General features: G+C 41.9%; 6 protein-coding genes across 6 annotated transcripts; 3 read left to right on the top strand and 3 right to left on the bottom strand.

Moving 5' to 3' along the window:
• The first annotated feature begins 9174 nt into the window (after window positions 1-9174).
• LOC9650471 lies at window positions 9175-11160 on the top strand. The gene is made up of 6 exons (XM_002989329.2): window positions 9175-9987; window positions 10035-10134; window positions 10188-10404; window positions 10458-10520; window positions 10578-10724; window positions 10777-11160. Exons 1-6 carry the CDS (start codon window positions 9180-9182, stop codon window positions 10903-10905), a joined length of 1464 nt encoding a protein of 487 aa, XP_002989375.1. The 5' UTR covers window positions 9175-9179; the 3' UTR covers window positions 10906-11160.
• A 1245-nt stretch (window positions 11161-12405) lies between these two features.
• On the bottom strand, window positions 12406-12786 carry LOC112341996 (oleosin Bn-V-like). Its single transcript, XM_024663077.1, has one exon. It carries the CDS (start codon window positions 12784-12786, stop codon window positions 12406-12408), a length of 381 nt encoding a protein of 126 aa, XP_024518845.1.
• A 267-nt stretch (window positions 12787-13053) lies between these two features.
• On the bottom strand, window positions 13054-15002 carry LOC9650470 (isocitrate dehydrogenase [NAD] catalytic subunit 5, mitochondrial). The gene is made up of 7 exons (XM_002989290.2): window positions 14774-15002; window positions 14224-14544; window positions 14005-14166; window positions 13870-13944; window positions 13699-13808; window positions 13572-13644; window positions 13054-13490 (listed from the first exon to the last, which is right to left on the bottom strand). The coding sequence occupies exons 1-7, from the start codon at window positions 14945-14947 to the stop codon at window positions 13299-13301; spliced, it is 1107 nt and encodes a 368-aa protein (XP_002989336.1). The 5' UTR covers window positions 14948-15002; the 3' UTR covers window positions 13054-13298.
• A 41-nt stretch (window positions 15003-15043) lies between these two features.
• Window positions 15044-16095, top strand: LOC112342002. Its single transcript, XM_024663083.1, has 2 exons — window positions 15044-15626; window positions 15738-16095. The coding sequence occupies exons 1-2, from the start codon at window positions 15330-15332 to the stop codon at window positions 15807-15809; spliced, it is 369 nt and encodes a 122-aa protein (XP_024518851.1). The 5' UTR covers window positions 15044-15329; the 3' UTR covers window positions 15810-16095.
• Window positions 16096-16136: 41 nt separating this feature from the next.
• On the bottom strand, window positions 16137-18052 carry LOC9650718 (protein SHORT-ROOT). The gene is made up of 2 exons (XM_002989289.2): window positions 17766-18052; window positions 16137-17704 (listed from the first exon to the last, which is right to left on the bottom strand). The coding sequence occupies exon 2, from the start codon at window positions 17583-17585 to the stop codon at window positions 16170-16172; it is 1416 nt and encodes a 471-aa protein (XP_002989335.2). The 5' UTR covers window positions 17586-17704; window positions 17766-18052; the 3' UTR covers window positions 16137-16169.
• A 1328-nt stretch (window positions 18053-19380) lies between these two features.
• On the top strand, window positions 19381-20762 carry LOC9650717 (F-box/kelch-repeat protein At1g80440). Its single transcript, XM_002989328.2, has one exon. The coding sequence runs from the start codon at window positions 19494-19496 to the stop codon at window positions 20655-20657; it is 1164 nt and encodes a 387-aa protein (XP_002989374.1). The 5' UTR covers window positions 19381-19493; the 3' UTR covers window positions 20658-20762.
• The last annotated feature ends 6751 nt before the right edge of the window (window positions 20763-27513 follow it).

The raw sequence follows: 27513 nt of genomic DNA, 5'->3' as shown, positions 1-27513 counted from the left end.
TTATATTAGTCTTAGAAGTGTGTTGATACAAAAAAGCCTGAGTGTGCTTGGTCAACGCCATCCCATTGTATATAAGCCGTACATTACAACTAGCGGAGGTGAACTACTCCATGACAGAGAAAGAGTGTTTAACAGCAATCTAGGGTTTTGAGAAACTTCATGCATATCTACATGGTTCTCGGATGTTACTTGAAGGTGATTATGCTGCCATTACTTCTTTATTGAAGTAGAAGAACCTATTAATCATACTACTCGGTGGGCTTTGAAGCTTCAGATATTTGATTTTGATGTTGTTCATCACCTAGGGAGTTCTATGACTAATGTTGATGCCTTTTCTTGAGCTCTTCTTCCTTCTTCTCTTTCTTCTCATGTTTTTAACAAGCCTGTTGTTCTAGCATCTGTGAATTTTCTAGACAAGGATTTTGTGCCGTTGGCAATTGCTATACTTGACATTCAATATCCACAAGGTGCAGAACAAGATTTACCTTCTTTTGATGAGGTTTGCGAGGCTCAAAAGATTGAGCTGTGGATTCAAATGCTTTGAGATGGGTTTAAGAATCTTGCATCACTTACTGATAACTTGTCATTCTAGCATTTACATTTTCAATATTGCCTTGAAGATGGCCTTCTTTATTTTGTGGGGACAAATCCTGATGATCCTTTATGGCTGATGGTGCCTTCTGTCTTTATTCTATGGTTTCTCCATGCCTACCATGATTCTCTTGTTCTAGATGAGCATATAGGATATCGTTGTGTGATTGAAAAGTTGCATAGGTCTTTCTATTAGTTGGAGATGCAATGTGATGTTATCCGGTATATGCATAGCTATATTCCGTAATACTCTCCCTCGTGCCTTGGAAAGACAATTGGACTCAATTGCAATTTCCCGTCTATTTAAGTTGCTGGCATTTGATCTTATAAGACCTTTTCTACAATCAATTATTGGCAATGAATATGTTATTATTGCTTTTGATTACTTAACTCATTGGGTGGAAGTTGGTGCTCTTGCTAGCGCCTTTGCAACTACTATTGAATACTTCCTCCTCAATTAAATGGTGTTCTAGCATTCTTGTCCAGAGCGGATTCTTTCAGACAATAGCCCTGCATTTATAGTTGAGGCATTTCATATTTTGACGTCTCAGTTGGGGATATGCCACACTTTCACAAATGCTTATCATCCATAATTAGACAGTTTGGTGGAACGGTTTGTTCGGACGTTCAAAGGGATGATTGCAAAGTACATGAACTTTTAACATTCGAATTGGGATGGTTATTTGCTTTTTCTTTGGTATGCATATGTCACAGGGGTGCAGAGTTCTCTTGTTGCTTCACCATATAAACTTTTATGTGGTCATGATTTAATATTACCAACAAAGCAAGGTTTACCTTCGCAATTGTCATAAGCTGTCGATGCTAAGTTGTGGGATTAGTATTTGACAAACATTCTTCCACTTGTTCGAGTAGAGTCTGCTAAACACTTAGGCCGCATACAAGTGGGATAACAATAGTGCTACAAGTCCCATCATCGTCCGCTTGCAGAATACAAAGTGGATGACATGGTGTTAGTCTGTTTTCCCCATCTTACAGTATGTGGTTTATTTAAAGGGGTCCTTACTCAGTGGAAAGGACCATATTGAGTGTTGCAGCAAGTTGGACCACAAGTTTATGAGGTTTGGCATAACATCTAATATGTCGATCCTCTAAAAATTATGCATGTGCAACAATTAAAACACTTCGTATAAAAAGATCATAAACAATTAATACCACCTACAGATCTGCCAATGCCTCCTCCTGATGTTCCTCCAGATCCCGGCCCATCTACAAAAGAACCCTGATGGTCTTCTATTATTCCGAGAGGAGGGGATGATGTGAGGTCCAAATGTTTGTACTTTTTAAACTCTGGCACAATCAGTTGTGCTTATCATGGTATTCACTTCGAATGCATTTTTCTATATGTTCATGTAACTCTACTCTTGATAGAGAAGGCAACTCCTCTTTAAGATAATTAAAATTTTATTTTTGGAACCATTATACATAATTCTAATGCCTCCTCAATTTTTTCATACTTCATTACTCATGAAACTATAAAGCATTTGTGGTGTTGAAAATTTTATTTCAACATGGTATGCATTGTTCAAAAAAGAATTTAAAATAAAATTTCTCTTAAATAACTATTACCATCAAGGATTATGCTCTATATAAAAGGATTTTCTAATAAAGAGAACTTAAATAAAGGAGTGCACAAAAATATGCTGCATCGTGACTGTCGCGACGATGGCGATGGTGGTGGTGGTGGTGGTGGTGGTTGTGGCGTCCTCCATGGTGGTGACCATGGTGGTGACCATGGTGATGGTGGTGAACAACCAGAGGAGCTCCATCACCATGATGATGATGGTACACTGCTGCTGCTGGAGCTGGATGGTGGTGGCGAGCATGATCGAGGATAGCAGGCGTTGGAGCTAGATGACCAGGGTGGCCGTGAGCAGGGCGAACGAAAGCAGCTGGTGCTGGGGCTCGATCTGGAGTGTCACCTTGAAGAACTGGAGCTAAAGCTGGCGCTGGCTCGTGGCCTTGGTGTCCATGGTGGTGTGCTGGATGTGCTGGAGCTAGAGTTGGAGCTCGCAGGTGTGAAGCTCGGTGATGGCTGCCATGCTAGGGCACTTGAGCTCGGCGGGCAAGCATTGGGGCGGCATGAGCATGAGAGACCATAGCTTACCTGACGAGAGCTTTGACAATAGAAAAATCCAAGCGAGAAAGATTATAACCTAACCCTTGACTTAGAAAAAATAAAGAGGTACTTTTGGCTTTGTGAAAAAAAAAACGAGTGGACTTGAGAGCTGGTGACGCTGTGGATTGTCAGCAAGGGTGCCATCGGGCTTGAGCATGCCAAAGAGCCCAAACCTAGATGTAAACAGCAATTTAATCTCACAATCACGAAATGCTCTAGGTATTTCAAAAAGAGAAAAACAACTTTAATGTTATGGCAACTTGCAGTGAACGAAACTTTTTTACTCGCTTTTTTAAACCTCTGGAAACTTGGCACTCATTGAATGTGAGTCATGGAGCTCATGGAGACGCTCAGCCAGCAGTGTGCATAAACTACTTCCTTTTGCAAAAAAGTGGGAAAATCTATCCATTGCTGTTTTGATATTCTCACAGTGCAACATAGCTCCATATTGATATTGATCCACAGCTCCTCCAGAGTAGAATCGGTCAAAACGCCTGGAACGATCCAAGAATCAAACATATTTGGAGATGCTAGTATCGATCCCAAAAATCCAAAGCTTTTCTTTTCACCATTCTAGTACTCATCCTGGGATTTCAAGAGCTTTTTAAGAGATGAGGTTTGGAAGGAACAGCAAGCTTTTATAGCCAAGCAGCTGCATGGAAATGATATGTACATACTCAAGGTCATGAAATCTAATTTTGGCAACATCCTATGAAGTGTTCTAGGTTTAAGGCCGAGGGATTTGTGGAGAATACCCTCAAAAAGATGTGTGTGGAATCCACAGGATGGGTTGCTTGATGTGTACGAGAGGGAACTCCTCTATTCCAGATCATCCCAATTTGATTTATATTGTGTTGGTTTTACGAATTGCTTTACTCATCCTCTTGAATAACATTGCAAAGCAAAACACTAGCCTTGTTCTTGTGAATATTATTACTATATTATGTATTATTATTATAATTATTATTAACACAAATATTATTTTGTATTTTTGTTTTCTAATAAACATATTTAGCTACATAATTGTATTGCTAAAAGTCTTTTAAAATGAGTAAGTTTTCTTTCTTATAAAATTTCAAAATTGGAAATGTCACCTTCACATTTTTTCAAAGTTTAAGAGCATTTGCTTTTGGTATCTCATAGCCCCTGAACAAACAAATAGAGATATTGGGCACACTTGATCAATTCAAAGAAACTAATCATTAGAAGCTTACTAGGTGATGTACAATCTGTCAATAGAGAGAACCAAGTCAAGAAAAGGAGTCATTAAGAATAAACTTTTAAAATATTCTGGTATACTAAATAATATTTTCTTAATGTTTTAGTGGCAATATTTTTATTAAAGAAGTATTTTTAACAAACAAATAATTTAAATAAATATGAGCGGAAATATTTCTTGATCAATAGAGGTTTTTCCTTGTCACCAGAATAAAATATTTTTTAATATAATAATTAGTATTAATAAATATTTAATTATTACTATAAAATCAATTTCAGAGTAACTTTTAGAAATGCCCTTTTTATTTTATGTGTAACTTATAAATAATATTTTATATACAAAATTTCAAATACAAATACAATACTAATATCTAATTTTTCTCAATTTTATGAAACCCTCATATTAAGATATTGTGATGAATCTAAATTTTAACATTTGGATCCATTCCCAAAAGCATTAAATAGATAAAATACATATGTTTGTAAGGGATTAAAAACTCACTAAAAATATAATATTGCAGGAAGTATATGCAAGTGCAACTTGGAAATTAATTTGTTGTGATATGGTGAATATTTTTATTTACAATATCAATTCTATAATTGAGAATTATATACTTGTAATGATAATATTGTTGTTTAATGTTGAGACTTTTAACTTCCACCTTTAACTGTAATGCTTTTAAGTATGAGTTTATCTTCTATTGCTTAACTTGTTGCCACACATTGGATACGCATTTGGAGCAACTTATTTTTGATAGCCATATCATATGGTGAATTTTAATAAAATTTATTATTTATCAAGTATTTTAAAACTCATTTACTAAAGAAAGAGAATTAATAAAGAGATCAATGTGAGTACTTCCTTATTTGAGAAGTAACTAAAGTCCTTAAATGTAGAAAACAAATAAACCACTATATCAGCCAAGTCTGTAGTTCTAGAATTGTATTTTTTATAAGCATTACTTCCAACCCACTATAAACATATAAACTTATAGTATTTATTTGCATTTTATAAAGTGTTTGTACCTTTTAAACTCTATCAAAACCACTTGTGCTCATCATGGTGTTCAACTTAAATACATTTTTTTGTGTGCTCATGTAAACTTTATTCCCAATGGAGAAAGTAATTCCTCTCTCAGCTAATTAACATTTTTTTTATACCACCATTATAGACAATTCTAATACCTCAACAATTTGTTTATACTTTGTTACTCATGAAACCATAAAACACTGGTGGTGTTGAAATTCTATTCCAAACTTGGTATATATTGTTTAGTAGTGTTTAAAAAAGAACTTAAAATGGCATCTCTCTCAAATAGTTATCACCATCAAGGATTATGCTTTATATAAAATGATTTGCTAATACAAGGAGCTAGTAAATAATGAGCCAAGGGAGTTGACAATAATATTCTGATATACTAAAGAATATTCTATTAAGGTCTTAGCTGCAAACAGTTTTATTAATCAGGTATTTTAAATAAAATTAGTAATTTAAATAATATTTACATCTGTTTAAATTACCACCATCTAATCTTTGTGGTAGAGGTTTTGTGTTATCACCAAAGATACCAAACACCATAGATCTATTATTGGTTTACTTAAGCAAACTTGAAGTGGTATTAAATATAATTTGAATATGCTTGGATATTCTAGGATATTCTACTATCTAATGGTTGTTGTTCATTTAGAACATTAATATCAAAGGTGGTTATAATGGCAAACCAAAATAAATGTACAATCCTATTGTTGATGGTGGTATTCAATAGAGCTATAAAGGTTTGGACTATCTATGATATTGTTCTTGAGTTGCAAGCCATTAACCAAAATTAACAAAAGATGCAAGAGGAGATGTATGGCATAATGGCTATTATGTGTGGGCATATTAATGCACTTGAGGCTAGATATGGTGGTTTTCAAGTAAGACTTCCTTGATGGATTTAATGTAATATAAATAAATTAAATTAACTTTTCTTAAAACTAAATGCTAAAAAGGGGATAGTTCCATCTTCTATGCTCCACAGCCACTTCCAGATCATGCCACCACACTAGAGCAAGGGGGAATGACCTCAGGCACTAGTTCATCATCTATTGCTTCAGCTGTGAATCACATTCATGTGGAGAAGTCAATTTGTCTAGTCAATCTAGATAACAGTAATGTTATTCCTATTTATTTATTCAATAGAAGTTTATAATTATAAACATATTCATAATTTATAAACACTAATTGGAAAGCCAACATTTATTGTGACAACAAGGGGTGGTCAGAAGAAATGGTCCTTGAAAAGTATAATTTGGGACAGCGTGGTCTGGTAGATCAACCAGATGTATTGGATGCATCAATGTCACCTTGCTTGGGAGGTCCTTGAGTCATTCGATCCAAACACCTTTAACCCCCTATCAAGTTTGTTGATGGTCATATGTTGGTAGATGACTAAATTTTGTTAGTTGAATCATTTTAGGAACTAGATATTGTTGAGAAATCCACTGTGGGGGGTTTCAAATGTATAGTAGGAAAATGTATAATTTAGCTTTCATTTGCACGTTTATTCTTGTTCTCTATTTGGTTTGGGTCCAAGCCCAAATTCCATACTATATTAACTAGTGAATTACCTATATCCTTGTGTTAGACCATTGGTATGTTGAAATAATGCTAAACTCCGTTTAACTCTGTTTTACATGCTAGTTCTAGCATTGGGATGCTAGAAACTCTTGGATTATTCCAACATCACTTGGTGCCTTTATCCCTTCTCTCCTTAGGTTATACATTTGGGAGTCATTTTGTGTTTCGCTTTCTTCACTTATTGGGCTCTATGTTTAGGAGTTTGGCTCTATCCCTTCATTTAATGGCTTAAAGCCTTAAAACTTGAGTTTTACTTTACTGTCCTTAGACACATGGTATGTGGCACATGGCAAATGACACATGGCACATGGAAGGTATAGGTTCTTCTTCATGGTTATTCTATAGTAAATCACTATAAAATAAAGAGTGAAAATCACGTATGCTATATTTATAAATTGTATTTCTCAAGTCATTCCCTTTGGTTGCTTACACTTTTCAAAGTAATTGAATTCCTTATCAATAAAAGTCTATTCCTATAAATTTGATTTTTGAATATTCTCTAAGAATCAAACTATAGCAATACACCAAGGATGGGCATGACACAATTAAAATTATACTGCACAACATCAAAAGCTTAATCTGAAGAGGATATAACTATATAAAAAATATTATTAGGTGACAATAATGATATATCATTTGTAACCTTAAATGACAGACTCCTTGATTAATAATAGTATAGCATGGCAGTATAAATTCCTGAATTTAGACTTTCTGAGAAATCACTTAACCTAGTCCTTGATCAATAATAATGAAGCATGACAATGTAAACTCATAAATATAAACTTCCTGAAAAGTCACCCAATGCACTATTATTTAAACCCAAGGGTACTTAACCTCAAGTATTCCAAAACCCTTAGAAATTTTTTTAAAAAAAGTGCACTCTTGTTTATAGACCCTTTTCTTTTATATTTTAACCCTTATGGATTATCTTTCAAATTGTTTTTTTCTTATTGCTTACAGACAGAAGAAATGAATGCAATGAAGATTAAAAGAAGAATAGATTAGAAAGTTATAATCCTAGATTTAGCAAAAAGCTAATATAAATCTAGATTTAAAAGAGAACAAAAGAATAAGAATAAAAGCACAATCCCAAACATTGAGCAAAACACTGCCAAAAACAATAGACCTGCTTACATACAAGAATGGAGATTTAGTCATAAAGAAAGGGTATATATAATTAGTATATAACACATTTAGGGTTATACACATGAAAACCATGGCGGTAAAAGATTATTTCATGATGTGTTTAAAGAATTCAAGCAAATTTATATATCTTGTAAACTTATACATTCTTTTAATAGGCTACCTACTTCAGGTATACCTCTAAAACCTACAATTGCAAATTACTTGCCATAGTTACATGTAAATTATGTTTTAATTTGAATATAAATTAACTTAGAATACTTAAAAGTAAAAGTAAAAGAAGAAGAATTACTAAGAACTAATTTAAATATTACTTAATTAGGTACTTTGAATATGGATAAATTTAGAATGCTACCCAGATTTAAAAAGAATTACTAAAAATAATTATTATTAGCAAAGTTTTACTTAATTAAAATATAAGAACAATATATTAGTCAACCAACCATGCTTCAGAATCCCAAGATGGAAAGCATTTAATCTTCAGACTTGCTTTAAAATACCTAGAGTGAAAGAATCGTTAAAAGTTTTAGGTATCTCTTGCAAGCAAAGCCATTGCAACAAGGGTCTTTTCTCTTCGCAGCTCTAGTACTCTTTTTTTTTATTCAGTGCAAGAGATTACCACTTAGTAAGAATTATTATGTTATTCTTATTGTGCTTTAGTGTGTTCGGCATGGATCCAAAGAGAGAAAGCCTACCAAAGAATAGATCCACCATTGCTGAGTTAAGGAGTCTTCCCAACTAAATTGGAATTTCATCAACCTGGCAAATTTCTTTATCTCATGACCAAGACTGAAACTTGTCTACTACCTAATCTACATTATGTGTTTTCGTGATGACTTTGCCTGGAACTCCAAGCCTCAAGAACTTGAATGGACTGGGATCATGCACAGCTTTCAAGCCTGCTGATGCACGAGAAACAAAGAAACGGCTTTTACTCTGAGGTACGCACTTGGAATGGGATGACCAGCTTCAGGAATGACAAAAGTAAAATAGGAAAGAAGCAGCAATACTCATTCAGCTACCAAAGAAAATCCACTTATCCATGCGACCACGTTCAAACACACCACGCCAATCCCTTGTAAACACAGCGGCCAGGAACAAATCCTTGAGCACCATCGATATATCGCGTGGATCGCTGAATGTGAGCTCGCTGCACACCCGCTGCACGCTTGCAGGAAGATCCCGTGAGGAGCCAGAGAGATTGAATGATTCGGCCCTGCTCTACTCACCTGATCACTAGAAAATTATCCTCAGCGGGCGGATCATCCGCTGCCTGGGGTTGTGGAAGTCGCAGCTGCAGGGCGGAAGAGGAGCCGCGGTAAAAGGAGAATTTTTTTCTTGGAGCGTGTAAGGAAAACGGGTTACCCCGCATCCGACGGCGCCGATTGGCCAAATCCGGCGGCCCACAAAATTCGGCTATCGCTACTTAAAAGAGTAGATAGGGTTCTTGATAGGGTTCTTGAGCGAGAGATGGAGGGCGAGGGCGAGGGCGGGTTCGAAGAGGCGCTTCTAGGACTGGAGATGGCGCACGGGATGGAATGGCGTCCAAGGTCTGTGCTAGATCCTCCCCCGAGTCTCATCTTCGAAGAAGAAGCCGAACAGGAAGCCGCCGAACAGGAGATCCTCCAAAGAGGCGTGCGAGACGCCGATTTGGGGCCAGAAGACGAGTTTTGCTTGTCTCCTCTCTACCTCATCACGGGCAACGCGCACCTAGATGTATCCGAAAGGGAAAAGTGGAAGATTCTAGGCGAAGGAATCGTCGATAGTCCCAGGCATCTCATGGTCGCAGGGCAGGCTATAGTGGAAAGGAACGCCATGGCTACTTTCAGGATGGACGCCCGCGGAAAAGAGGATAAGCTGGTGCCGGGGGTTTTCTTTCCCTTGAGCTCCAGCTATGGGGCCAGTGCTCGACACATGCTGAAAGACGAGAAAGGCAACGTCATGACGCGATGGCGGGCTGCCTTGGTCACAACTTTCAGGCCAGAAATGCTCTTGAAAGCTGCGACGCCCAGGGCGCTGTTGGAATTCAAGGAACTTCCAGTGGTCGCTGACGTGAAAACCGTGGATCCTGTGCTGGATGTCATTCACGCTGGAAACGGGGAGGCGTACTTGGAGAATGCAGATGCGGGATTGTGGGAGACCACAAAAGACGATAAGTTTGGAGACTGCAAGAGGGCTACAACATCTCCAAGGTTTGCGACTTTCTGGTTGCCTTGTTCTTTGGAGGCCGAAGCTGAGGATGCAAAGGATGCTGCCTGCGGCATGGTCAGCTACCCCTGTAAGTTGTGTGTTACTCGCTTGTAGTTTCTTATTTTTTGCTCTCAGGTTCTTCTGTTATCAGGAAAGTGCTGGAGAGTGGAGAGGAGCAGGAAAAGTGGGCATTGTTGAAAACGTACTCCTTTCTCGTTGAAGACGAGTACCGGAGGTGGGCTCTAAACGTTTGGACAGTCATCTCATATCCTTGGACTTTTATTGCAGCGAATTGGCGAAGCACAACTCTGATCAGGATCTCCTGCAGTTCAAAATGGAGTTAACCAAAAGACTCGCACTCAACATCGAGAGTGCACTAAAAGAGTCGTTTTGTGGTTTCGTAGACGGTGACTCGATTCTCAGTGTAGGCAGGGTTGTCGATTACAATTCTACAATGGTGGCAACGTCTCTTTCTTCGCTCTCTGGATCATCTGGAGCTCCGATAGTAAGTTTGTCGTTTGAATTGGCCCTTGATGGAATTGTTTCTTTTCATTACAGTTCCTTTTACAACCGGGGTTGGACCTTGTGTTTTTTGCAGTACATAACGGGGCACCTCTAAGAGTAATCTTGCTTCCTTTCTTTCCTTTTCTGTGTTCTCTAATGAGGTATTGTTGACAGGCGGCAAACTACAATCTGGCGACTTCTACGGATAATCCAACCTTTGTTCTACAATACTTGTCCGTAGTTCTAGGCACTTTGCCATTGCCGTCACATAGCTACTGGAATGGGCAGCGGCGGAGGTTGCGTGCTTTTGAGCGTTGGCTGGTAAGTGAAAAGTGTGTTTGATGAAGGTGCCTGTCTCATATATCTCATTCAGGCACGACACCTTGGAGTTCTAAGAGACGTTGCAAACAGCCATGAACAGAGGGCTTGGCTTTCTCACGTTGAGGATTTAGTTGCTGCCAGAAGAAGAAGACTGGACCTTAACGTTGTCACGGCTGGGTAGAGTTTCTAAGCAATAAAGGAACTGAGTGCTCTTTGAGCTCAGCCGTTGGATCTTGGCTGGTTATATTCCATAACCGGCCAATGCCAAGAGATGGAAGGTCTCTCATACCTTTTGAGAAGAGGTACAAATTCCCTGATCAGTTCAGACTGCTCTAGCTCCACTGATACCTTTAACGCCAACCGTAGTGATCAAAGATCATATACATATGTATATTTTTTCTATAGAGCCATAAACACAATAATGGTTTGTCTAAAACTTATAGCAATCAACGTTTAGTTAATTATATTATTTCTTTATTTCTATTCATAAGGTTTTTTCAATCAATGTGATATAAATAAAATAAAATAAAAATTATGACATTAAATTTAGAAATTTAAACTAATGGTAAAAACGGAATGCTAAAAGGGGATAGTTCCATGTCATTCTTGTTATCTAATTGTAAAATTGTAGTTTGGTTTATTTTATTCCTTACAATAATAAATTGCCCTAATAACTAGTATTCACACAATCAAGTTCACTCCAGGTCCTCTTGAAACTTGTGGAAGTCAAGAGAAGTGGAGTAGCAACTGCCTGATTCTGGTCATGAAGATGTTGTTGTTTGGCTTGACTCCACCCTTCTTTTGAAGCATAGTAGTAATGTCCTTTCTCTTTCTTGGCTAAGTGCTACATTTTCACACATCATTAGAGGTGGCACTGCCAGCAGGGGTCTCTTGAGATTCTTCTTGCTTTGCTTGCAAGTGTTCAACCAGCTCGTCATAGCATCCTTTACAGAAGAGGACACAAAAAGAAGCTCAAGCAATTTATAATGAATGAAAAAAAAGTGAGACCATCGATCATGGCGAGGCTTGAGCAAAAAACAAGCCATCGGCTGAGCTCCATCCCCATGATCATGTCCAAGGTCCTTTCTTGCTAAGAAGGGATAAAGGAGAGAGTCCTAGTGCTTGCCATTGAGCATGAGTGCTTTATAAATGGATCCTTCCACATCTTTACAGCATGCTACCATCCACAAATCAGTCATAGAGAGATTTTCCTGTTCTCTCTTACCACACTCTTTAACATATTTTTGGAAATACATCACCGAAAAAATTTTGTCTTCCCCCTCAAAGCAAGCAATGTAGCCTTAGCGGCATAGGTCCTAGTGTCACCTCAAAGCCACGTGGAAGAGTGCTTCTCAATCAAGAGATAAGCTTACAATGAAAATAAAATTAGTAAAAAAAATAAAGCAAAACAGTTTATGATTAAAATTTTTATAACACAAGTATAAAATAATAATATTCTCAGAATATACCTTTACCATCTGCACATAGCATTTTCTCTAAAATTTCTTGTTAATTACCTATATAAATATATAGTTTAAATAAAAAAATATAGCTATAAGAATAATCATTTTTGCATTTTCATATTTATTAGGACTTAATCAATAATACTGGCAACTCAATCTTAATAATCATTAATAAGACTTGTATAAATTTAAAAAGAAACAGGCGGGAACTCAAAGTTCTAAGGCGAACGAGTAGCAGCCGCCTTGTCACTCACCTGTGAAGGCTTCTCCATCACGCGGCTCTTGACTGCATCCAGGCGCTGTGATCCAGCCGGGCGCCCGCCCCTCGCATACCTATAGATCCAGGTAATGGTCGCCACGAAAGCGATGAATGCCACCGCCGCCCCCGTCGCCAGGATCGCCAGCGGCACCAGGATAGGGCTAAAAAAGAGGAGGATCGGCGAGACGAGCAAGAGTGCCACGGCGCCGCCCCCCAGCACCATCGCTCCCACTGCCAGGATCGCCAGGATGCCAAGAACGCGGCGCGCAGAGGATCGCTGCTTGAGATGCTGGAGCGTGATGCCGGAATCATTGGATTTGGACTTGACGAGATCGCCCATGGCGATCGAAGAGCTTGTGATTGATGGACTGGAGATGGAGAATTGGAGCTGTGTGGGAAAGAAGAGGAGATCCATTGGTCTTTTATTTGGATTTGGGGCTGGCATGGACGTAGCACCTGGCAGCCTGTGGCTCACACGGAGGATTGCATGCACCAAAAGGTAAAATCTTTGTTTCTAACAACCGGATTTTCCGATCCAGGGCAGGAATTTCTTTCTACCTTCGATCTTCTTAAGCTCAAAGAATTTCCTATTTTCTTCTCGAAGTTCTTTCGTAAAGATTTATTTGTCTGCAAACTTTATTCATTCGAGTCATCAGAAGAAGAAGAAAAAAACAAGAGAGAAACGGTCTTCTGTCAATAGAGACATCGCGAGCCTGGAAATCGATCTTACTGTAAAACTTGTCTTGGGCGAGAGGAAGCCACCGGAGAGCCTAACGTCGTAATGAGCAACGCGCACAGGCTCGTTCGTTCGTTCGCTTCCTTGATTTGTTTTCCCTTTCGTCGTTACTCTTCCTATAGCTTCTCGCAAACAGCATTCGTGTACTCGGTGGTGCCAGCGTTGCCTCCCAGATCGCCCGTCAGGTACTTCCCTTCCTCTATTGTCTTTAGCACAGCGCTTTGGATCTTCTCTGCTTGCTCATTCATGTTGAGGTGCCTGAGCATCATAACTGCGCTCAAGAGCAACGCCGTTGGGTTTGCCTTGTTCTGCGAAAAGGAAAAAAGTTTTTTTTTTTTTTTTTTTTTTGGCATCAGTGACAGCTCCGAGAAACAAACGAAATTTGATACCTTTCCAGCGATGTCGGGTGCCGTTCCATGGACAGCTTCCATCAGAGCAAGCCCGTTGTCTCCAATGTTGCCACTGGTCGGTCACACAGAGCAGTGATTCTTTCGCGACCCAATCGAGAGAACTTACCTCGGTGTCAATCCAAGGCCGCCTATGAGACCAGCGCAGAGATCACTGATGATATCTCCATACAAGTTTGGCATCACCAACACGTCAAACAAGGCAGGATTTTTTACGAGCTGCAAGAAACAAGCAGGATCAGAGAGGCTGAACGACAAAAAGTCTGATTTTGAAGCTTACCATCATGCAGCAATTGTCGATAATCACTTCCTCGTAAACGATTTCGGGATTCTGCTCCGCAACCTCTCGACAGCACTACAGCAGCGGCAAATCAGTTTTCTTCCTTCACGCGAAAGAAGAAACAGACTAACTTACCTGTAGAAACAATCCATCCGTTTTCTTCATGATGTTGGCTTTGTGTATCGCGGACACACGCTTTCTACCGTTGGTTTTGGCGTAGTGGAACGCATACTCCGCGACACGCATACTAGCTTGGCGAGTGATAATCTTAAGGCTCTCCACAACACCTTTCACCACCTGTGAAAGAAACCAACAGCCAAGATCGAGACTCGAAAACCAGCAAGCTTTGCTTACTTGATGTTCCAATCCACTGTACTCGCCCTCGGTGTTCTCCCGGATGGTAACGAGATCGACGTTGTCATATCGCGTCTTGTAGCCGGGGATGCTGAGACACGGTCTCACGTTGGCGTAGAGGCCGAGCTCTTTGCGCAGCGTCAAGTTGAGAGACTTGTGGCCTTTCCCAATGGGAGTGGCCATCGGGCCCTTGAGACCAATTCCATACTTTCGTACAGACTCCATGCTGTCGTACGTGACAAAGCTCCCCGTCTTGGGATCCAGTGTTGTCCCAACGTAGTGTTCTTCCCATTCTATGGGAACGCCCGCAGCCTTGAAAATCTACACATGAAGAAGCTATCGAAGTGAGAAAGAATGTTCTCTTGGCACTGTGTTGCGCGAATTGAGAAGAAAAAAGCAGCCAGAGGAGGAAAAACACAAAGAACAATGGAAAGTTCTTCTCAAATGAAAGAAGAACGAAAAGATCCAAGCTCTACAGTCGATACGATGCGGAGGAATGCGATCGTCAGCCACTAGCTAGAATCCTGGATAAGAATGCGATCGAGATTACCTGCTTGACCGAGGCGGCGATCTCGGGGCCAATTCCATCGCCGGGAAACAAAGTCGCTGTGATCGATCCACCGCTGCCAGACCTAGTGCTGTAGTTGAAGGAGGATCCGCGCGTGGCGCTGGTGGAGAAGTGCCTTTTGGTGGAATCGGAGGCCAATCGCGCCCATCGCCGCATCCTTCCTTTCCCTCTCTTCTCTTCACCCTAAGGGCTTGGTCCCTGTTTTTAGGGTTCTTCGCTCGGGATGGAAATTTTTGAAGAGAAGAAGAAAAATGCGCTTGGATCACAAGGGATGCCTCGAAGCGAGCACGACGCTGGCCGGAGCGCGGGAGCTATACCGCGATCTGGCGCGATGTGTTCTTGCCTCATCCGGCCTGGATCTCGCCAGCGCGTATTCTCGCAACGGCGATCTGGAAGGCGCCAAGGCGGTGTTTGATGCGATGCCCCGATCGTCCAGGGCACAAGATCCCACCGCGCCTAGTCCCAGATCGGGGATGCTGGTAGCGCCAGGGCGATCTTCGATCAGATAGAAGAGCGCGGTCTCTTTTCTTGGAACTCGATGCTAGCGGCGTATTTCGAGGAAGAATGGAGCATCGTTTCTTGGACGATCATGCTCACTGTCTACTCCCAGCACGGATCTTGCAGACGCCTCGACGAGATGCCACAGCGCGCGGAACTCGGTGGTGGCCGGATTCGCCCAGCGCAAGAGCTGTTCCACGCGATACCGGAGCTCGATCTAGTCTCTTTCACGACGATGCTGGTGAGATTATCACTTGGCCGGGAGGAGCTCTTGCAAGAAGCCGAGAATCTCTTCCAGGGAATGAAGCAAAGAGGACTGGGATCTTCCTTTTGCGAGGTACGCATTTCTTTCTTTTTAGTTTTCTTCTTGCATGGCGACTGGACTTTCTTGTTGCTAAAATCGAGTTGCTAAGATCGATGCGTTGCTAATTTATTTTTTGTTCTGCAGGACGATTTGTCGATGGTGGAGGAAAGGTTTTGGATTAAAAAGTTCCGGACAGCGCAGGAACTAATATGGTAAGAGCATTGGATTTAAAAACGTCTAGCTAGCCAAGCAAGCGCGTCAAAAGTTTCAAGGTTTCCAAGAGCTGGCAATCAGGTTATGATAAGCTAGTCAAGGAATTAAAAAGTTCAGCATGGTTTCCAAGGCAGAAACGTTTGATCCGAGGTCCAAGCAACGAGCACGGTTTTCTTCACTTTCGTGGACTATGGAAGAACGTAAAAATAAGTTTCCAGCAACTTGATCATCGCGAAGATCCAAACGAACAATGGAGGCTCTCGACAAGTCAAGCGATTTGGAACAGAGAACTTGATGGATCCAATCCAACCAGGAACCGGGAACCAGAACTCGGGGGAAAATCTTTTGGATTTATACAGGCTCTCAGAATGGTTTCCAAGAGGTGGCAAACACAGTGGGCTGCTCCTTCCAAGTGAGAAAGAGGCCAACGTCGGTGTTGGTGTATCCCCAGCCTTCCTTATACCGCTTGAGCAGCGCCCGAGCGTCATCGGCTACATCGTCACTGAACTTTGCGAGTGCGAAGCCGGCTCTCCGCATCCTCATCACCCACTGGCTGCTCTTTTCCTGCCTCTCCGAGATGCTCGCTTCGTCACAGGCTAACAGGTTGACGATCTTCCGTGACACAATTCTCTCCAGCATCAGCCTCTCGTTGCTCGTTCTCGGGAAACTCTCCTCCACAGACTCGAAGAAGAGGGAATAGTAGCGGACTGCTTCCACGAATCGGCTCATGAAGTCTCCTCGAGATATGAGGTCGGCTTCGTCGTCTGCGATGATCACGAGCTTGGGATTCAGGCTCCGGAAGGTGTTGAGGACTAGATCTCGTGGAGAAGCAGCGGAAGACGAGGAAGAAGGAGGCGGCCTCTCGGACACATTGTGTAGCGAGTGAATACAGTTGACGATGAGCGCTTCTCCGGCTCGAGGCTGGATGGTAGCGACGTCGAGCAGTTCGAGCTCCGGCTGCTGGAGGAGCCGAAACTCGAACGGGACTCCCATCAGCCTTGCAAACTTTCGGAGGCGAGCGCCGACCTCGGTCATGACTTTGACGACCGCCTCCTCGGAGCTTACCAGAATGCTCGTCAGTCTCAGGTGTGGAGCTCCGTCCGAGCGGGTGGCAAGAGCTTCCAGCAAAGTCGGCCACTGGGTACACATGGTGCTGCTCACGTCCAGGATGTGGACGCGAAACTCGCCTTCCACGGCTTCCATAAGAGCTCCGTTGGCCGCGACGTGACCGAAAGTTGTCCAGGGGCTCATCTCTTGGAACTTGAGCATCATCTTGCGCATTGGATCGAAGAGGCACTGTCTCTCCGCCGCGGAGCACAGCACTCGGTGTTGGCGGGAGCCCGTCCCGGTGATCCGGCAGAAGAGTCCCTGGAGGAAGCACGATGCTAGCCGCTGGTCGAAGTCCCCGTATGGAGAAGCAAGTTCGTTGAGCATCCACATGAAATGCTGGACTCGAGCAGCGTCTTTCTGGACGACTGCTGCTGCGCACTCGATCAACAGACTTGCTGCCCAGCGGCCGTCGCCGCGCTGCAACGCGGGGAGCTGCGTGAGCTCGATCCTGTCACTCTGATCCATCTGAGGTGAGGACGTTCTTTGTGTTGTTGGTGCTGATGGGCTTTCTTCTCGGAGATACAGCGGTGGCTTGCCGGACGAGACCAAATGCTTCCTGGACGGATCTCCGGAGATGTGTTCGTCTGCCAAGCCATAAGCCAGACTTGTTGTTGTGGGAGGCATGGAGGACTGCTCGGGAGACTGGTGATCACTCAATCCTTTTTCCATGCACAGGAGCTAAATCCTCTGAGACGACCATAGAACCGCTGCTTCTGCGATGAGCCAAGGTATGCATTTAAACATTCCAAGTTGGTCTTTGCTTTTCTAGACTTGCTTTCAATCCTTGTCTGCAGAATCAAGCAAAGCTTTAGAGCTAGAGAAGCGAGAAAGCAACAAGCTGTAACGCACCTGTGAGTCTTGTCAAATCTCTTTTGTTCCACGTCCTTGCAGCTCTTTGGAGAGACCGAGCGACGAATTAGAAGACGAGAGAGTGTTCTAGCGTAAGAAGCAACCAAACAAGCCGGACCAAAGCAGAGGTAGAGTAGACCTGGCTGTACCGCGTACCAGGTGGTCTTCAGCTTTCTGGTATTGGGAGCCTCACTTCGCAAAAAGCTCATTGAAGAAGGCGCCACTTTGGAGGACCAGTGGAGGAGAGCTGCTTAAGACTCACGAGACCAAGAAAGCAAAACTGCAAAACAGAGGTATTTTTCTAAACAAGCTTGGGTCACATTGTTGTCAGTCAGGCCTAAGCATTGCCATTTTTTTTTTCTCTTGGCAGTGGCTCACGGGGCCGCAGGAATTTTCCCCAGTGCCTTGCGGGTATAATCATAATCATTCTCTGCTGCAACAAGCTGGGAAATCTGGTCGAGATTTCACGTGACTCTATACGGGTGGAAGCTAGCGGGTATGTTTATATTGTCTCGGGACCATATATATCAGCGCAGTGCAGTATATCTACAATAGATCCCGTGAGCCAGATGTTTACAGGTACTAGTAACTTAATCTTCTCTCCGTTTCTCTAATGCTTTTGGTTCGTTGTCTCAGGGGTCGAGCGAGGGAAAAAAACTAATGAAACTTAGGAAAGCAACGGCGGATGCAAACAAAGGCAGCCTGCCTGTACTGGTTTTCTGATGAGCCCGAAAATGCTCTGGTACGTCTCTGCCCCGGTTTTTGTAAGTCAAAGATTCCGGCTTCTTCTAAGCTTGTGTGTTTCAATCATGCTGTGTGGGTTTCTCAGGCTTCATTGAGCTTTGCTTTCGGCTCATCATTTCTATCAATCACTCGACGTTTCATGCTCCATCCAGTTCGTCCACCGCTACAAACAAAGGTATTTAAGTGGTCGCTTTCGATGATTGTCAAAGCTCGTCGCTCCAAACAACACAAAAAATGTCGAGAACTCTGATCATGTCAACGTCCTTCTCGATCCGACTGCTTCGTTGTGTGGCGTGTTAGAAATCAACAAGCTTGTCTACAAAGTAACGCCAGCACTTGACGACTTGACGCCATGCTAGAATGTAAGTCTCATTTCTCTCCTCCTCTAATGTTTTTTTTTCTTTCCTTTCTCGCAGTCTTGTGCTGGATGGATTGGTGAAATTCACTTTGGTGGGTATGGATTCATTCTCAAAAAAGTTTTAACTTTTTGCGAGCAAGCGCTTGAGAGCGGTCGATAAGTCATTGATCAAACAACAGTGATTAGGAGCACTTCAATCTGATCGATTGATCTCCTCTCAGTCATTGGTACGTGACGATTCATAAGCTTTTAGAATTTTCCCGGAGATCGGGTCTCACAAACTTCCAATTTGGAAGCAAAGATCCTTTGGAACCCGTCAAGAAGGATATTTTTTCTACGCGCGTCATATCAAGCAAAGAAGCTTATCCACGCGTCAGTCGCGGTTTCGATTCGAAGCGTGCTTGAGAGGTCTACCTACATTTTAAATCTGCCGCGCTTTTGCATAGATAGAGCCGGCGAATCACCCGTTGAATCATGCCACGTGGTGGCACAGTGACGTGTCACATCACTACACGACAAATGGCCAATAGCGATCCTGCCACGTCACTTTGAATCTTTCAAACAATGAAATTGGGTATATCTATGCCCGAAACATTAGGGCTTTTGGACAGAGATAGCGAGAAAGAATGGCGACGCTCACGCAGCAAAAGAGTTTGATCCATGGCCTCCCCGATCATCTGGTACGCGATGAAATCCTCACCAGGGCGAGCTCGTGGTGGGATTGCCGCTCCATTCGAGCGGTGAGCAAGGGCTGGAGAGGCGCATTGCAGCTGGAATCCGATTGCCCCAAGAAGATGTTCGCGGCGATCCATAGAATTCCCTCTCCGGAATCACAATCGGCGCTGGAATTGGCGGTCTCGGTGTATGATCCAGAGCTGGGGAGCTGGGAGCAATTGCCGCCAATCCCTGGAGTCCCTTGCGGCGTGCCCATGTCGGCGCGATGCATTTGCGTGGAGGGCAAGCTCTTTGTTCTCGGCGGTAGGGCTCTTCCCAGCTTGGAGTTTCTTGACAGCGTCTTCGCGATGGATTTGCGAGCGTACAAGCGGCGATGGATTTGCTGCGCTGGTATGCGCCAGGCGAGGGCTGGATTCGCGTGCCTAGCCTGGAAGGACAAGATTATCGTCGCCGGCGGCCAGGGTGGCGACGACGATCGATTGGCGCTCTCTTCCGTGGAAGCCTACTCGATCGACAGGGATTGCTGGAACGATCTGCCGGAGCTGGAGATCCCCCGGGCGGATTGCACAGGGGCGGTGATCGAGAATGGGATCATGTGCGTGGTCGGCGGGTTCACGCTCCTCCCCTGCGATCACGGGGATCAGCAGATATGGCTGAATTGCATGGAGGTTTTGGAGATTGGGAGGCGCGATTGCCGGTGGGAGATCGTGGATTCCGGCAGCAGCAACAGGGATGTGCTCCAGTCGTGCGTGATCTCCTCGGGCGTGCTCCATAGGGCTCCTCACCCGGCGGCGATGGAGAGGATGCTGGGTCGGTGTGAGCGGCGGTGGTGGACGGCTGTGAATGGGAGGATTTGCTGCCCTGCCGGGAGGCCGCCATCGTCTAGCTCGGATTGCGAGGATGAGGAGGAGGAAGGAGAGGATTTGCTGCTCATGGGGATTGGAGAGGGCAGTGACGAGTACGTGACCCGGTGCTGCCAAATCGTGGATGATCATCGCCGAACGTCGACTTCGTTGTGTCGGGCAAAGATTGCCAAGAACAAACGAATTTGGGAAGAGATTGAGATGCCGTTTGAGCTACTGCCAACGGTCTCTTGCTGTTCCATCACGCTCTAGAAGTACAAGGGAAAGAATATCCTTTACCATTTTCTAAATCTAAATTTTCTAAATCAGAGCTTTGTTAACAATTCAAATGCTTGAATCAAAGCTGAATTTTACCAACTGGTATACCATAACCTTGTCCTGAATTGCTATAAGAGCAAATTTGGCATTGATTGTCATTCAGAAACCTAAAATTGTTTCAAGGAGGTAAGAGAGATATTTGTCAATGACATTGAGGACAATGCATAGCTCTCCTGCCCCACCCCACATTGGCAGAAGATAAGAATGGTAATTTTAAATTTGTTTTACATAGACAAAGATTGCCATAATTTGTTAATAACACAAGTAGCAACTAAAACAAAAATAAATGAAATTTTTTTAATATACATGATTAATTGAGTTACACTAGAAAATTTCAAAGAGCAATAATTTTAAAATTTTCATACGTAAGTAAATATTTTCATAATTTTTAATTTTTAATGACATAAATTTTAGTTTATTACACATAAAAGTTTAGCAACTAAAATAAAAATAAATAAAAATTTATTTATATATATGATTAATTGAATTACACTAGAAAATTTAATGTTATAGGTTACAATGCCATATACTAATATTAGCATAATGGAATTTTAATAGTTTTTAGATTGATTTTAATCCAGACCACTTATATAAGCTAGGGTTTTTGGGCTAATTGATATTACATATTTCTATATTCCATTTTAATATTCTATACACTCATATTGGTGGAAATGAGAGGTAATTTTGATTATCCTTAAAGAGTGCTTTGATTTGGGATTTTAGTTTAGATCTAACTTTTGCATCATTTAAATCTCACTTTCTTTATAGTATTTTCAAATTCTTCTTTTTTGCTATTTTTTTTCGTTCAACTTCATGGTAGAATAGTAGCCTCCTTTTCCTTTGATTCTGAAGCTACAATTTATGCAATTACTTGATGCTATATAGTTATAATTGAAAAATTAAACTTAAGTGATGGTCATTTATTGTCAAGACCCCCTAACAAGATCAAGACTGGAAAATGCAAAAGACAAAGAGAAAAGCTAGTGGAAACAAAGAAAAGGCCTTAAACTGGCGTTAATTCAGATTGTGGAGAAATGGAACAAGGCTAACCTATATATACTATAGGTTGATGAAGCTCCACCACTCTTGGATCGAGGATGGCCTAAATATAGCTGAGGTTGAGGAGGCGCCACATCAATATCAAGAATGTGGCTTGAGACTCAGGAATTGTATAGGAAATCAGAGAGTCAGGAATAGGGAAGTGTCTCGAGAGTCAGGAATAGGGAAGTGTCTCGAGAATCAGGAATGTGGTCTGTAGGTCAAGAATCCAGCGAGAGTCAGAAATATGGCAAGAATTGGGGGATTCCTGACAGCACCCCCTCCTCAAGAACGAGTGGAACGAGGATGTGAATGAGAACGACGAGGAGGATGAGATGAGCGGCGAGGGATGGGAGATGGGGAAAAAGAATGAGGACTGGGACGAGAAGGATAGCGGCAGTGGAAGTCCTGAACAAGGTCAGGAGAATGAATCAGGTTGTCTGCAGGTTCCCAAATGCGTTCTTCAGGCCCGTAACCTTTCCAGTTGACCAGATAGTAGAGTTTAGACCGTGAAATCTTGGAATCAAGGATGTCCTGAACCTCGTACTCAGACCCATCCTCGAGCTGCACTGGTGGAGGTGGAAGAATGACCCGATTGGGAATAGGACTGGGAATATAAGGCTCAAGGAGAGAAGAATGAAAAACGGGGTGAATTTAATATGAGGAGGGAAGTGCAAGGCGATAAGTGACAGGATTAATGATGGCAGTGATAGGGAAAGGACCGAGGCGTTTGAAATCAAGTTTTGGATAGGGCCTGGTGGTGGAGATATTTCGCCTGAGGAGCCAGACTTTATCCCCGATATTGTAAAGGGGACAATCTTGACAATGGACATTGGCAAATGTTTTGTGAGATTCCTGAGCACGATGGAGGTGGAAGGAGATGGAGTTGTGGATTTCTTGGAGGTTGGAGACAAATGCCTCAGAGCGAGGATTTGAATGAGAGGATTCGGATGGAGAAGGAAGTGAAAGATTGAATCAGGGATTTTGGCCAGAGTTTGCAAAGAAGGGGGAAATTCGAAAAGAGGAGTGAACAGAGTTGTTATAGGAGAACTCAGCAAGGGGAAGGATATCGAACCAGTTATCCTGATGATAGTTGATGAAGCACCTCAAGAATTGTTCCAACGTCTGAATCGTTCGCTCGGACTGCCCATTAGTTTGAGGATGATACGCCGAAGAGAGGTTGGCCTTCACTCCAAGTAGCTGCAAAAACCGTTTCCAGAAATGAGAGATGAATTGAGGCCCCCGATCCGAAACCACATCTGTAGGAATCCCATGAAGTCGAAAAATTTCCCTGAATACCAGTTTTGCCATGTCCTCGCCCGAAAACTCCTTGGTACATGGCAAGAAGTGCGCCATCTTTGTGAAGCGGTCCACCACGACTAAAATGTTGTTGAAGCCTCTACAACTCGGAAGATCACTCAAGAAATCCATGGAGATGGATTCTCAAGGACCTGAAGGGACCGGAAGGGAACGAAGCAAACCTGAAGGAAGGTGGCGAGGTACCTTATTCCAGGCACAAGTGTCACAGAAGGTAACAAAAGTTTTGATGTAGTCGTCCATGTGAGGCCACCAAAAGTCCCGTGCAACTAGCTCATAGGTTTTCGCAATGCCGAAGTGACTATCAGTCAGGCTATCGTGGCATGCCATCAGGACCAACCTTTGAGCGTCACCTTCAGGAATGTAAAGCTGCTCCCCACGGTATAATAAGCCATCTAAGAACTCGAACTCGTCAAATCACCAGCAGTCGGGAGTCATAGGGTGTCCAGCCTGAAGATGGGGGAAAATGTCACTAGCGAGATCATCGGATTGAAGATTGTTTCTGATCGCATCCATCAAGGAGGAGTCCTGCGGGACCAGGGAAATTGCCATAACTTGAAGCAGATCAGGACCGAGGATAACTTGATCCTGTTGATCGAAGGCAGGATTACCAGGCCTGAGACTGAGATAGGAGCACCTTGAAAGAGCATCAGGAAGGCCTTAAAGCTTTCCAGGTCTGTACTTGATAACAAAGTCAAACCGACTCAGGAATTGTGCCCACCTTGCTTGATGACGGCTTAAAACTCGGGAAGTGGCAAAGTATTCGAGATTTTTGTGATCCATCTAGACTGTTGTTTGATGGCCGCCCCCTCCAAGAAACGGCGCCACTCTCCAAAGGAATCCACGATGGCAAGGAGCTCCTTATCATGGATTTCGTAATTGATCTCCGCAGGCTGGAATTTCCGAGAATGGAAAGCGACTGGATGTTTTCTGGATTGGCAACCTCTATTTCCTGGGTGGAGACCTTGGCATCAACATCTTATTAATGCTATTGCAATGGAAGGTTTAAATATCAAGATGTTTCTAAAAAACAAGGAGTCATGTGAGTAGTGGAGGGTCCTTACACAAATAAATCAATGACCCCTCCATTTTTCTTTCAAAAATATCATGAAGGGGTTAACTCAGCCTCAATTCATCTAGTGTTTACTTTCTAAATTCATTTTTATAATAAGAGGTTTTTTATTATTCTTTCCATATTGGATGATACAAATTTGAGTTTATCTTTTATAGCTCAGCTTGTTACCATATATTACCGTCTATATTTACATTATGCGACAAAGTTAGTTTTCATTCTTTATGACAATAACTATACATATGTATGTGCACAGAATGAGGCAAGCTTAGTTGTGCATGTGAGTGATGTCGAGTTTGTTGTTATGGGTGGTGTTAAATCAAACTTTTTACCTCATTCTTGGTATAGATTGGTTGTGGCACAATCATGCCAAATATGACTTTAAGGCATTTCCCCTTTGTTTTATATATTTTTATATTTCTTCCATTCATATTATTTTTTTTCCTTTTCGTCCCTTTACTTTTACCTTTGCTCCCATCACTTTTGTCTTCCCATTAGTTCCTTTTATGTTTCCACCTTATTCCTTTATTCCCTCTTCAGATCCTTTTAATGGTCTTTATGTTACTATGGTTGACTGGCTCATGAAGGAGTATGTCGATTTCTTTGAATTTAACATGTCATTTGGGGTTAAGATTGCAATATGTCATCCTATTTCAACTGGGGATGCTCATTCAATCAAAATTTCTATTTGTTATCGGTCACCAAAAAAGATCAAGATTTTATATGCAAACATCAAAGAGATGTTAGAAAAGGGTGTTATCCAAAAATCGTAGAATCCTTAAACATATAAACTTCATCTTATGACAAAGCCTGATGGGAGTATTCATTTTTGCATCAACTAATAAACAAAGTGATGATCTTAAATATGTACCCTCTTCCTCACACTACTGATCTCTTGGATCGTTTTGGGATAAGTTGTTAATTCACTAAGTTAGATCTTGCTTCTAGGTATTGGTAAGTACCGATGGCTAAGGAAAATATTCCCAATACTGCTTTTTGTAGATTATTTGGTTTGTATGAATTCTTGGTGGTGCTATTGAATTTGAATAATACTCTAGTGACTTTTCAGCAAATGATGGATAAAGTTTTTTGTAATATATTGAAAGTGACTACTAACTTCATTGATAATATTTTCGTTCACTTATAAGGGATGTGAGAGGAACATGTTTGTGATGTTTGTAAGGTGTTGAATTGACTGTAAGAAATTAATTTAAAGCTAAAGTAGTCAAAATATGTATTTAGGGCCAAGGACACAATTTATTTTGGGTATTGTATTTCTCATGAAGATTTGCAAGTTGATCATGATAAATTTATGGCTATTCTAAAGTTCCGTACTCCAAAGTGTATAAATGATATGTGGTGGTTCTTATGTAAGATGCAATATCTTAATTGTTTTGTTCATCATCTTTTTGATTATACTACATTATTGCGAGTATTGTTGAAGTTATCAATGTACTCTTTCATTTGGTCTGTAGACTATGAGTGAGCATTTATAGATTTCAAAACGTTGTTAACAACTCCTCTATTTTTGGCATATTATAACTATATTTAACTTTTTATTTTGCACATAAATGCTTATAATATTAGTGTTGAAGGTGTGTTGATGCAAGAGAGCCCAAATATGCTTAGCTAGTGTTATTCCATTGCATATATCAGTCATATGTTGCAATTAATGGAGGTGAATTACTCCATAATAGAGGAGTGTTTAGCAACAATTTGGGATTTCAAGAAACTTTAGACAATTATGGTGGCAAATCAGGTGGATAATGCCATTCTAGGAGCATATTTGTGGATATTTACATAGTTCTTGAACATTATTAAAGGTGATCATGTTGTAGTTACTTCGTTATTCAAGTAGAAAAACTTGGTTAATTATATTGCTTAGTGGGCTTTGAAACTTTAGATATATGATTTTGAAGTTGTTCATCGTCCAAAGAGTTATATAACTACTGCTGATGCCCTTTCTTGAGCTCATTTTCCTTCTTCACCCTCTTCTTATATTTCTAATGAACTTATTATTCTAGCATTTGTGGATTTTTTGGACGAAGATTCCATACCATTAGTAGTTGTTGTACTTTATATTCAATATCCATAAGGTGTGAAGCAAAATTTACCTTTTTTTGATAAATTTCATAAGGCTTAAAAAGTTGAGATCTTTATTCTACGCTTTCTTCATGCCTAATATAATTCTCCTATTCTAGGTAGGCATATAAGACATCATCATATGACTGAGAAATAGCACAAGTGTTTTTATTAGCTAAAAATATGACGTGATGTTATCCAATATATATGTAGCTACATTTGGTGCCAAACTTGTAATACTCCCTCTCATGCTGTAAAAGAATAATTAGAGTTAATTGAAATTTTCTGTTTATTTAAGTTGGTGGCATTTAATTTGATGAGGCTTTTTTATCAACTACTGGCAATAAGTATGTTATTATTGTTTTTGACTACTTGACTTATTGGGTGGAAGTCAATACTTTTGCTAGTGCATTTGTGACTACTATTAAATACTTCCTCCTCAATTAAGTGGTGTTCTAGCAATCTTGTTTGGAGCAAATTTTTCAGATAATAGTCCAACATTTATGGCTAATGCATTTCATGTTTTAAGGTCTCGATTGAGGATATTGTAAGCCACAAATTTTTCCTTTCCAATTTGCCAGCTTACCTCGACTATCCGACCAACTCTGCCTTGGCTTGTGCTAAGTTCCCTCGCCAAGGTTCTCACCTATGGTACCAGCTCCTACTTGGTCCTACTTGGTTTCAGCTACTCACTGCACGAGCAATGAAGTGTTAGCCATCCATCTACAGATTCCCAAATCTCTCCCAATCCCCCTCCCCGGGTTAGACTGGACTTAAGGTTCGGCTACACTCCCCGCAGGCACAAGCAGCCAAGCACACCAAGCCTCCAGATTCCTAACACCCCAAGGTACCACAAGACTTGATCATGGGACCCTCTAAATCCCAAGCCTTGGGTGCAGCACTTGCTTCGGGACGTCGGGGCGAAACACCGTGGCCTAACGGCCCGGTATGGGTACCTCTACCCCCCCACTTCCATCCTGAAGGGAAGGCCCAAGCCCCTAGGAAGGGCGAGGAACAATGAGCCACAAGGTACTCAAGTGGGGCACCACTCCACCTGAGCCGGGAGCACCGCAGTCGGTTTCCCTTTCGGGAGTGGGAGCTGCTCTTGAGCACTTCCCTAGGTGGCCCCTCCAGCACCACTCAGGCCCATGCTCACTCCCACCCAAGGCCTCTCAGCCCCAATCTCAACCTCAAGTCAGTTTGGAAGCACCATTGGAGAGTTCCTTCAAGACTGGTTCCTGGACCTCACTATCCCTACTATACTTTTGGAACCCCCTGCAA

Source organism: Selaginella moellendorffii, unplaced genomic scaffold (assembly GCF_000143415.4).
Source record: "Selaginella moellendorffii unplaced genomic scaffold, v1.0 SELMOscaffold_96, whole genome shotgun sequence".
Classification (NCBI taxonomy): domain Eukaryota; kingdom Viridiplantae; phylum Streptophyta; class Lycopodiopsida; order Selaginellales; family Selaginellaceae; genus Selaginella; species Selaginella moellendorffii.
This window is presented reverse-complemented; position numbering and strand designations above follow the sequence as displayed.

What these genes read in the sequence shown, in the direction of transcription:
- LOC112341996 (XM_024663077.1), bottom strand. Translation starts at nt 12,786, where the DNA reads ATGGGCGATCTCGTCAAGTCCAAATCCAATGATTCCGGCATCACGCTC.
- LOC9650470 (XM_002989290.2), bottom strand. Translation starts at nt 14,947, where the DNA reads ATGCGGCGATGGGCGCGATTGGCCTCCGATTCCACCAAAAGGCACTTC. An exon ending in GGCCTTGGATTGACACCGAG is followed by an intron (nt 13,645 to 13,698) that starts GTAAGTTCTCTC and finishes GTGACCGACCAG; the next exon opens with TGGCAACATTGGAGACAACG. An exon ending in CACCCGACATCGCTGGAAAG is followed by an intron (nt 13,491 to 13,571) that starts GTATCAAATTTC and finishes TCCTTTTCGCAG; the next exon opens with AACAAGGCAAACCCAACGGC.
- LOC9650718 (XM_002989289.2), bottom strand. Translation starts at nt 17,585, where the DNA reads ATGGAAAAAGGATTGAGTGATCACCAGTCTCCCGAGCAGTCCTCCATG.
- LOC9650471 (XM_002989329.2), top strand. Translation starts at nt 9,180, where the DNA reads ATGGAGGGCGAGGGCGAGGGCGGGTTCGAAGAGGCGCTTCTAGGACTG. An exon ending in GTTGAAGACGAGTACCGGAG is followed by an intron (nt 10,135 to 10,187) that starts GTGGGCTCTAAA and finishes CTTTTATTGCAG; the next exon opens with CGAATTGGCGAAGCACAACT. An exon ending in ATAACGGGGCACCTCTAAGA is followed by an intron (nt 10,521 to 10,577) that starts GTAATCTTGCTT and finishes TATTGTTGACAG; the next exon opens with GCGGCAAACTACAATCTGGC.
- LOC9650717 (XM_002989328.2), top strand. Translation starts at nt 19,494, where the DNA reads ATGGCGACGCTCACGCAGCAAAAGAGTTTGATCCATGGCCTCCCCGAT.
- LOC112342002 (XM_024663083.1), top strand. Translation starts at nt 15,330, where the DNA reads ATGCTAGCGGCGTATTTCGAGGAAGAATGGAGCATCGTTTCTTGGACG. An exon ending in TGGGATCTTCCTTTTGCGAG is followed by an intron (nt 15,627 to 15,737) that starts GTACGCATTTCT and finishes TTTGTTCTGCAG; the next exon opens with GACGATTTGTCGATGGTGGA.